Below are 11,176 nucleotides of genomic sequence, written 5' to 3'. Positions count from 1 at the left end.
AGCTCTTATATCATCTTGTTACATTAAAATGACAAATTAGAATATGGAAAAATGTATAATTTGAACATGTACTTAAAATAGTATGATAAAGTTACTGTGGCTGGACTACCTACTTATAGAGCAAAACAGACAATGAAAACATTCTAGGTGACTGAAAAAACAGAGGAGAAAAAAGAAAAGGGAAATGTTTCGCAATGTAGCCCGGGCTGCCTCTGCACTTAGGGTCTTCCTGCCAGCTGCTATGATTACAGGTGTACAACACCATGCTGCAATGTACTTTCATTGTTAGCTTCTATAGTACCTTATTTTTTTTTTGCCAGTCCTGGGGCTTGAACTCAGGGCCTGAGCACTGTTCTTGGCTTCTTTTTACTCAAGGCTACCACTCTACCAGTTGAGCCACAGCGCCACTTCTGGCTTTTTCTATGTATGTGGTGCTGAGGAATCAAACTCAGGGTTTCATGTATGCACGGCAAGCACTCTTGCCACTAGGTCATATTCCCAGCTCTCTATAGTACCTTTTTAATCCATCTGTTTCCTCGAAGTACATTTGTCTAAAGATCTAAACACATGCATTTTATTAAGTTTAGTTTCATTTAACTTTTTGAAAGTAAGAAATAGTGCCTTTATTGTATTTATTTGACCAGGGAACCCTAATAAATACATTTTTCTTTTAGTTTTCGTACTAATTTCCCTTCAAGACCTCATTTTTTTCTTCGATTTGAGATCAGTATTTGTACCATTGACTTTCTCCAGTGAAAACTTACTTCATTACAAATACCTTTAAGTAGGTTTTAAAGCCATTCCAGGAAGACAAATATGAGAGACTCATCTCCAATTAGCCACCAAAAACCAGGAAACGGAGTTGTGTGGTTGTTGCTTCTCAGGGTAGCCGCAAAGACGTCCTTTCATCTCCATCTTTCACTGCGCAATTACAGACCCCAGCGCACACGTGAAGACTGAGGAGCGCAGGCGTCTCTGGGCCCCGCCCCCCGGCTCGGTCCCTATTGGCCCAAAACCTGAGGGTGGCCCGCCCAAGTCGCTGAAGCGGGGTTCGTCACGTGACTTGCGGAGGCGGGGTTGCGTCGTTGGTTTCTCAGCTGGACCGTGAGGGAAAGCGTTGCTGGCCTTGGAGGCCCTTAAAGCGCCCCCTGGGCGGCCTGGCCCTGGCCGAGCCGTGCAAAGGGAACTGCTTCTAGTTGTCATCAGCTTCCCAAACTTCTCTTCCTTGTCTTCCGGAAGCTGGGCCATTTGGTCCGCCGCCGTGGAGTCTGTGGCCGCCGGAAAGCCCAGATTCGAGAGTCCGGAGAGTAACCGGAAGTTCCCTCCCTAGGCCGAGGGGCGGTCCCGGCCGCTGCCCTGGCCGCTGCCCGGGTAAGCGCAGCCGATGGGGCTGGGAGGGATGCGGCCTACAAAGCGCAGAGACTTGCCTGTGTCGGGGGTAGAAATGCATGGCAGCACCCAAGACCCCAGGCTGAGCGTAGCCTCTGTTCTCAGGGTCTACTAGGACCTGGATCCAGCCCTGGGGGTCAGAGGACTGACGCAATGGAAAGTTAAAAGGATATATTTTAGTTCACAAGATCCTAGAGATTATAATGAACAATCTTCTAGGTAATATATAGCTTTCGTATATATTAGGAAGAGGAAAAAAAGGACATTGCACGGAACCTTCCCCAATCTTCAGTGAAGAGATTAGCTTGATTGCAGTGTAATCTATTTGCAGAATCATTTGTTTAATCGTTTCATACTATTTTTTTGGAGGGGGAGGGATCCTGTAGTAAATGCAATTTTGTATTATATACACTAATCACGTGTACTTACAGTTTGTAGTCCAGGAATGGATTATTGGCTGTAGAAGTTGAGATAATACAAACAAAAGCAATTAGCCCACAGAGAAAAATTAACACAGACAAAAACAAAGCTTAGGGCTTTGTTTATGAGTTACACTTTGTCATTTAGAAGGATTCTTGATATTTTGTGTAGAGCAGATAAGGAATGAACTTTTCACCAGGAAACAATGTAAGTAAAGGTAGAAAGAAGTAAGGTATAAAGAATGCTGATAAAACTAGAGAGTTAATGGGACCGATATTTAAATGGCCAGCTGTAGAAAAAAAATGAACTCAACAAAATTGTCTTCTACATTATTGATTTTTTTCTTCTAGGAGAGGGAAGAATTGAGTGTTGTGATAGTTCTGGACTAGAGACCTTTTGACATCCAAAGTAAAACAGTCTTGAGTTTCTTGTTATGGTAAGTGGCGTTCTAGGCTGTACATTTTTATAAAAGTGTGGGTTTGAGGATAGGGAAACAGTATCAAAAGGAACGGGAGAAAATACATGGAAAATGAGAACAGTTCTTTGTTAGTCTCTTACACAGCAGTAATAAAACTGGACCCCAGCCTACCAAAGTAAATATGCTGTTTACTCCTTTTCAGTGAGCATGTATATATTCACAGATAGGGTTGCCAGTAATTGCTTGCTGATTGACACACAAAGAAGGCAGTATATGCAGTGCTGAGCCAGACTCTGGAGTCATATTGATCTTTAAACTGTAGTTCTGCCACTTAACTAAGCTGTGAGTTCTTAGGTAAATTGTTACTTGCCCTAAGTATCATGCTTCCTATTTTATAGCCTTTTTAGGAGGATTAAATGAGATAATCTCTGCAATCAATGAAAAAAATGAATGAGGTAATAATCTCTACCTTAGGGATTATTATCTTTAGTTATCATTATTTTTCAGATAATGCTTAAAATACTGATTTTGATTGTCCTGTACATCCTTTAACTGTAAAGATAACTGTGAGATTTTAAGTTCTACGACTCATTTGGATTTTTATTGCCTGTTTATTCTGTGCTCACTGATGTTACACATGAAAAGAGAATACTAATCTCTTCCTAGAATGGGGTAAGAGAACCATCCTGGTGGAGAGTACCTTGGAGCAAAAATTTAAGGATTATATTTGGTTTTGTTAGATGGACCTTTCAGGGCCTACTGGCTTAGCTTGTTGTATAACTACTGGAGATCTAAGGGTAATTATGGCCTATTTTTTGTTTTAATATTTGTTTGTGTTTTTTTATCTTTTCAACCAATGTTAGGATACTGGAGTCCTAATCCTAATAGATGCTATATTTCTAGTAGGAGAGACGAATGAGCATATATAAAACACATACCACAGACTTGGATACTGATGTGTTATTGGAAAGAAATAAAGTTGACTTCCTTCATCTGCAGTGTCTCTTTGCAAAACTCAATAAGTTACATGCTTCATGGAGTTACTACTAAAAGTGACAGTCCGGGTAAATGACTAACTTCAATGCCTGGTCTCAGGAGATGTTCAGTAAGCATCAGGTTTTATTATTCTCAGTTCTACCTTCACATACAGGAAACCACTGATACTGAGCCTATCCTCTGTTCTTGATCTTGTGCCAAGACTTGCTCAAATTTCATTTAAAATAATTAGCCCCAGGCCTGGGGCTTGAACTCAAGGCCCAGGCTCTATCATTGAGCTTTTATGCTCAAGGCTAGTACTCTACCACTTTGAGCAAGGCATAATTTCTGACTTTTTGGTATTTAATTGGAGATAAAAGTTTCACAGACTCTTCTGCTCAGTTAGTGGCTTATGACTGTAATCCTACTCAGGAGACCAAGATCTGAGACTCTTAGTTTTTTGTTTTTTTTGCCAGTCCTGGGCTTGGACTTGGGCTCTGAGCACTGTCCTTGTCTTCTTTTTGCTGAAGGCCATCATTCTACCTCTTGAGCCACAGCTCCACTTGTGGCTTTTTGGTGGTTAAATGGGGATAAGAGTCTCAGGACTTTCCTGTCTAGGCTGGCTATACCTTAACATTTATGATTTTTTTCCCCTGGAAATGATGTCAATTTATGAAATTTCCCTTCATCCTTTTTATAGCTTCCTGGTACCCCATTATATTGGATATGCCATGGTTTATTTCAACTACTTACATCAAGTTATTTTAAGTTTTTTCATTTGTAAACATTGTTTATGTTGAATAACTGTGTATTTGTATTTTTTTTTTTTTTTTTGCCAGTCCTGGGCCTTGGACTCAGGGCCTGAGCACTGTCCCTGGCTTCTTTTTGCTCAAGGCTAGCACTCTACCACTTGAGCCACAGCGCCACTTTTGGCCGTTTTCTATACATGTGGTGCTGGGGAATCAAACCCAGGGCTTCATGTATATGAGGCAGGCACTCTTGCCACTAGGCCATATTCCCAGCCCTTGTATTTGTATTTTTACATTATTGGAAGTGTATATTCGGTCACAATGGGATTGCTGAATCAAGTGTAAAAGTATACTTAGTTTTGTCACCTCTGGACAGGTTGTACCAATTTGTATTTCTTCGAGCAACATATGAATGTGTTTGCTTGTGTGTGTGTGTGTGTGTGTGTGTGTATTGTCATATTTTTGAATGTGTGCTAACTTGATTGGTTAAAAGCAGTATTTGAGGTATTTTTTTTTCCAGCCCTAGTTTTTTTTTTTTTTTGGACAGGGTAACACTGTAACTCATGCTGGCTATAAATGTGATCTTCTCACCTCTGCCTCTCAAGTAATTAGTGTTACAGGCGAGTACCACCACACCCAACTCGTATTCTTCTTTTGATTATTTTATTAATAGACTTTATTTTTAGACTACTTTTGGTTCACAGAGAGTAACAGAATTCCCATGTATCCTCTGTCCCTCTAAAACACACACAGCACTGTGCTCCCTACTTACCATTATCTCACACCAGAGTGGTACATTTGCTATAATCCCTCAGCCGGCATGGAAACTTCACTATCAATCAGATTTCATAGCTTTAAGGTTAACTTTTTATATTATATATCTTAAGGATTTTCTTTTTCTCTCTTGCTTTTGAAACCGGGTCTTTTTCTATGTAATCAAGGTTGGCCTGAGATTCACTATGTATCAGTGTGGCTTTGAACTTGATGGCTTCCTGTCTTAACCTCTTGAGTTCTGAGGTTACAAGTATGCATCACTATGACATATGTCTACATTTATAAATCACATGGACTACAGTTTCTTCAGTTTTTTGTTTATTTGTTTTTTTTTTTTTTTTGTTGCCAGTCCTGGGGCATGGACTCAGGGCCTGAGAACTGTCCCTGGCTTCTTTTTGCTCAAGGCTAGCATGCTAGCTCTTGAGCCACAGCGCCACTTCTGGCTTTTTTTCTATATATGTGGTGCTGAGGAATCGAACCCAGGGCTTCATGTATACGAGGCAAGCACTCTTGCCACTAGGCCATATTCCCAGCCCTTCTTCAGTCTTTTGAAATGTACCTTCAATCTCTTGCAGGCTGTATCTCTTTCTAGTGGCTTCCATCCCCTATAATACTTCAGTCCTTTTTCTTTTCCAAATAGAGAAATAGAATTTCAGTGACAATTCACTCATATACAGCTTATGCTTATTAAGTACTGTGTGCTAGTACTAACTTACTATGAAAAGAATATCAGAACTAATACCCTTTCCATATTTTAACAGTAGACAATAAACTATAAGTGAATTATATAGTTTGTTAGAAGATGATGAGTGACACTGAGAAAAATTAATTAGAAAAGGGCAATAGGTAATGTTAGGATAACTCATAACTTTATGTAATGTGTTCAGAAAAAAAATCTCCCTGAGAAATGATATCTGCAGAGATAGTCACTGAAGGCATTAAGAGAGAACCATACACATATCTGGAGAAAGAAATCCGTAGGCAGAAGAAATGAAGGGCTAAGTGCTGTATGTCTAAACGAGGAACAGTTAAGGAAGATTAGAACTTGCAAAAAGAAAGGCATTCAAAAAGCTAGGGACAGCTAGTGACAGTACTGAAATATGGCCTCTGGGACCATTGCAAGGACTTGAATGGGAGAGGAATTTCATGATTATGCAGATATTCTGAAATCCAGAATATTTCCATTCCCAGGCATTTTGGGTAATGGGTCCATGCAAAACATAGAGCACTTATGGACATTTTTCTACAGTGGCTTTAATTTTGAGAATTCTTTTCTTAGTTGTAGGAATACTAATAATATTTTTACTTGATCTTACAGATATGGAGATACCAAATAAGAAAATAATGTAGATGGTGCTGGAAACTGGTAAAGGTCAACTCCTTATGACTGAAAGGCTTGAAACAGATGCATCTTCCAAGTTGTTATCAAAACAGAGACTATGAAAGCAGTGATGGGTCAAGAGGACCAGTGGAAAAGTCCCTAGGAGAGAGCCATAGAAAATGTGCACTTCAGAAGAGAGACATAATCAGAGAACTCCAAAAACGAAAGTATATCATGTATGCCCTCAGAAGGGTAAAAAGATTTTTATTCATGTACATGAGATTACTCAAATAGATCATCAAATATACCAGTGCCTTGAACGTGAACAAAAATTTTGTGAAAACTTAACACTTATTATGTGTGAGAGAATCCATACTGGAGAGAAACCTTATAGATGTGATATGTGTGAGAAGACCTTCATCCAAAGCTCAGATCTGATTTCACACCAGAGGATCCACAATTACGAGAAACCTTATAAATGTAGCAAATGTGAGAAGAGCTTTTGGCACCATTTAGCCCTTTCAGGTCACCAGAGAACCCACGCAGGTAAAAAGTTCTATACATGTGACATTTGTGGCAAGAATTTTGGTCAGAGCTCGGATCTGCTTGTCCACCAGCGAAGCCATACAGGCGAGAAACCCTATCTGTGTAGTGAGTGTGATAAGTGTTTTAGTCGTAGTACCAACCTCATAAGGCACCGAAGAACTCACACAGGTGAGAAACCATTTAAGTGTCTGGAGTGTGAAAAAGCTTTTAGCGGGAAATCCGATCTTGTTAGCCACCAGAGAACTCACACAGGTGAAAGGCCCTACAAATGTAATAAGTGTGAGAAAAGTTATCGACACCGTTCAGCCTTCATTGTACATAAAAGAGTTCATACTGGGGAGAAGCCCTATAAGTGTGGTGCCTGTGAGAAATGCTTTGGCCAGAAGTCAGACCTCATCGTCCACCAGAGAGTGCACACAGGTGAGAAGCCGTATAAATGCTTGGAATGTATGAGAAGTTTCACTCGGAGTGCCAACCTAATTAGACACCAGGCTACTCACACTCATACTTTTAAATGCCTTGAATATGAAAAAGGTTTCAGCTGTAGCTCAGACCTTATAGTACATCAGAGAATTCACATGGAAGAGAAACCACATCAGTGGTCTGCGTGTGAGAGTGGCTTCCTCCTGGGTATGGACTTTGTTTCTCAACAGAAAATGAGAACTCAAACAGAGGAGCTATGTTACAAATACAATGTATGTGATAAAAGCTTCCACCCGAGCTCCGCCCTTCTTCAACATCAAACAGTACACATTGGCGAAAAGCCATATATCTGTAATATGGGTGAGACAGATCTTGAGCTCAGCCTGCCACAAGCATCTGAAATGTCACAAATGTCTTGACCAGAAAAGAAGTTATACCACCACATACACACTCATACACATACACACACACAATGCATTTACATGTCAGAGAACTCACTAAGATGAAGATCTCTGGCAAATTTAGATTTTCCTCAGCACTCAGACTTGAGTGGGGACAAGAGAACTTACACTTGTAGGAAGTGTTAGAAAGGCTTTACCCACAGAGCTGTCTAAACACCTCTTCTGTTAGACCAGTGAAACTCCAGAAATGCTCAGTGTTTTGGAAAACCATTAGCCTGGTTCAAACTTGATCACTCACAGAAGGATTCATACAGGTAGGGAACTCTAATGTGAGTATGAGAGAGCTTTCTAGCAGGGCTCAGCTCTCAGAAGAGAATTCACACCAGAAAACAAAATACCCTCAGTGTCAACAGTGAGTGCTTCAGACAGTATGTACATCTCATTGGACTTCTGAAAACCCACCCTCAGGACAAGACCCAATAAATGTGGATAAAGCTTCCAACAGAACTCTGACTTTCTTACCCATCAGAGAAGCCATAATGCTGAAAAATTATATATTTGTCTTGAGTGTGGCAAAAATATTTGTTGGAGAGCCTTCAGTTTGTACCAAAAGGAAAAAAAATCTGAAGACCTTATAAGTATCTGAAATAGAAAAGCTTGTCAATGATCAGCTGTTGTGGTGGTATATCAGGGAGCTCACATAAGTGGGAGAAAATCCATACATACTTTGAATCTGAAAAAAGCTTTGAGAGAAGCTTCTGTCTTAATTGAGCCCCCAAAGAACCTATTCTGCGGAAAAGTTTGTTCCAGTGAGATCTAATTGTGGGTGAGGAATTATGTACATATTATTTGTATGAGAACTGTTCTCATAGTTGAACCATGTGATAGAGATAGCTTTCAATGCAGTCAGTATGGAAGTTGTTTTTCTAATACCCAGACGCTTGTTCTGGAAGGAGCTAAGGCAGGTCAAAGTAGACCTGATAGGTTACTCAGGTAAAGATGCTTTTCTTTTATCTGAACCACTTAATGATTGCTTTACTTTCACTTTTTAAAATTCAAACAGTTCAAGGAAATGACTGTAATCTTGTGATATAAGATATGGCATGTGTTACTGTTGGGGGAAAGGACTATAGATTTTTTCCTCTTGGTTATTTCCTTTTTTATTCTTGGCTACAATAGGAATAGCATGTTTATAATAACATGGGACTCTTTTGCAGGCTGTGGAAAGAACAAATTAAAAGCTAGGAGTAGTTATAGGTCAGAACTATTCCAATGGTTTCCCTTTTGCAGAATCAATCTCATAAAACAGCAGAATACTCAGTTTTTTATGTAAGTTGAGACCTCCTCAAAATATTTTTTTCTCCTAAAATGTCTTCCAAATTATTATTGGTACTTGATATATCAAACTGAAGAGATTCATTTCTTTTTAATTCAGAGTACAGATTTCAGGATAATGGTTATAATGTTAGTATCCAGACTTTCATAACTTGATTTATCATCTCTTTCAATGATTAGGACCCTCAGTTGTCTCCTAGGAAGTAAAGAAAAATTTAACTCAGCACAGAGAAAAGACACATAATACACCAAAACTGGTGTCCTTTTCATTCCATTCTCCTAATATTTATAGCGAATCAAGCCACATAATGACACATTTTTCATTTATTTCAGTTCTGCCAAGGAAAAAGAACAATACCTTTTATTCCCAGGGGAAGGATTGCAGTCACCACAATAATAAGGTATATATTTGGCTTGGAATACAGGATTCTAAGTGCTAGAAGGGAAAAGAGGTTGGCAGATTCCCTGGAGTTTTAAGGATAAACATATGACTCCAATTTAACCGGGTAATAACAGTTGTTTTTAACAATTCCCAGAAAATTTGTAATCTGCATACATAAATGGTTATTTCTCAGTTTTTTTCTTCCCTCAGATTGAAACACATTTTACAATACATATATATACTTGAGATTCCTGCAGCATATGGGACTCTCTAGATGTGAATAAATATTTTGTTGCTAGTCAGACTCTGTTGGCTTTGGTTTATCCAACAGATCCCTGAACTCCAGAGAAGAATGATTGGTATTTGGATTTATGGAGTTGGCCGCTGCTACCTTGTGTTTGGCTGTGAGCTTTGATCCTAATAATATGATCATGATAATCTTAGGGTCAGTGGATATAGCTTATAATGATAGTAAATAATCTGGTTCTAGGATTTCTTTTAGGATACAGGTACTGTAAGTTAATTTTATTTGACATGTTTCAGTAATTTTTATAACTAGCTTATACCTTGAAAAAATTGCCCATTGTGATAAATACAAGATGTATTTTTTCTCTTTAGTGAAAAAACCGTGCCTAATCATTCGTATAGGTTATGACAGTTGTGATACTTAAAAAGAATACTAGGTGTGTGGCATAATGGTAATGAAGATTAGCCTTAAGAGAGACCTGAGAGAAGGGGACAGTTGGTATCACTAGCAGGACAGTGATTTGCCCCTTGTTTCAACTAATTTTACTGATAATTGTCTCTAGTCTGTAAGTAAATTAACAATGGACCATCCCTCAAATGGAGAACTTTGGGGGTATGAAACATGTCTGAGTGCTTTTTAACCATGGAAGGAAAGGTGTTGGTGTTACTCATATAGCATAACCTGAGGTTGGAGAGGACCACTTGGGAGCCTGTAACTAAAGCTAGAAGGTAACTTCTGGGATGGATGGAGGTTCCCTTGAAGCAGTGCCAACCTAAATCTACCTCAGGTAAGTAGTTAGAGTAACCTTTTCAAGATTCAGACCAAACGAGGTAAATTGTATTCAGTTGTACTCCTATGCTTTAACATTTTTGTTTTCCTTTAATCCTTAAATAAACATTTGTTCTGAAAAGCTCCATTTTTTTTGTCTCTGTTGTGCTGTGAGAAAATAGCATTTTCCAACACCTGCATTAGAGTAAAGCAGATGTTCATGTGATGCTTAGACCTGGTGATGTGGTAATTGTTGGACCATCTCTGCAATTTCAGTTTCTGATACAGAAGCAAAGAGGATTGAAGACCTTAAAGGAATATTGTCTAGGCTTTTTGGACATCAGATCCATTTGGAGCCTCTCTCAGTATGTTATGTAACTAGTATAGGGAGGAGCAATACCTTGAACAGAGTATATTTGAGGTTCTAAAATTCAGTAGCTAATAAAACATCTGTTCATGTGCATATCTTACATGGTCAAAATTAAGGAAGAATCTTGTTTGCAGTTTCTAGTAAATTCTATATTTGGCTTCAATTCTTGTTGAGTTGGAGTCAAAGGTGGTGATAAAAAAAATGGTTGTACTCAAAAAGACACACGCACACACACACACACACACACGGTTTTTCCCTTTGTATATATTTGCTTTGCTTGAAGATATGTTCTAGGGTTTTAAGTGGCTTCCATTGGAGGGAGAAGGGAAATTGTGACTGCTGACTGCAGTGAAAAGGAGAAGGGTAATTGCAAGTTTGTTTTCTTCTGACATTCATACAGTGGTATGGCTTGTTAAACCCTGTAGCCCTAATGCTTCCTTTCCTGATTTAAAATACTACCTTACAGCATTGAGAAATAATTCAATATTAGCCACTGGGCCAAGACCAATGTCTCATGCCTGTAATCCCAGCAACACTAGAGGCAGAGGTAGGCCAAAAAAAAAAAAAAAATTAGCAAGACTGTATCTCAAAGAATAAGCTTGAATGTATGGGTTCATACCTATAAAATAATCAAACTGTGGGATGTATATAGGGTTTA

The 11,176-nt window shown here is 39.0% G+C and overlaps 1 protein-coding gene across 2 annotated transcripts; it reads left to right on the top strand.

Annotated features, from left to right (window-relative positions):
- Nucleotides 1-1,088: 1,088 nt before the first annotated feature.
- On the top strand, nucleotides 1,089-8,124 carry Znf322 (zinc finger protein 322). 2 transcript variants are annotated; one of them, XM_048348258.1, is made up of 3 exons: nucleotides 1,089-1,371; nucleotides 2,160-2,245; nucleotides 6,044-8,124. In XM_048348258.1, the coding sequence occupies exon 3, from the start codon at nucleotides 6,226-6,228 to the stop codon at nucleotides 7,432-7,434; it is 1,209 nt and encodes a 402-aa protein (XP_048204215.1). In that variant the 5' UTR covers nucleotides 1,089-1,371; nucleotides 2,160-2,245; nucleotides 6,044-6,225; the 3' UTR covers nucleotides 7,435-8,124. The 2 variants fall into 2 exon arrangements, with proteins under 2 accessions (XP_048204215.1, XP_048204216.1); XM_048348259.1 differs by having other exon boundaries at nucleotides 1,196-1,608.
- The last annotated feature ends 3,052 nt before the right edge of the window (nucleotides 8,125-11,176 follow it).

Source organism: Perognathus longimembris, chromosome 6 (genome assembly GCF_023159225.1).
Source record: "Perognathus longimembris pacificus isolate PPM17 chromosome 6, ASM2315922v1, whole genome shotgun sequence".
In the NCBI taxonomy this organism is placed as follows: Eukaryota; Metazoa; Chordata; class Mammalia; order Rodentia; family Heteromyidae; genus Perognathus; species Perognathus longimembris.
The sequence above is the reverse complement of the archived record's forward strand: the minus strand, read 5'-3'. Positions and strand labels throughout refer to the sequence as shown.

Excerpts from the sequence above, each read along its gene's own strand:
- Znf322 (XM_048348258.1), top strand. The coding sequence starts at position 6,226 with ATGTGCACTTCAGAAGAGAGACATAATCAGAGAACTCCAAAAACGAAA.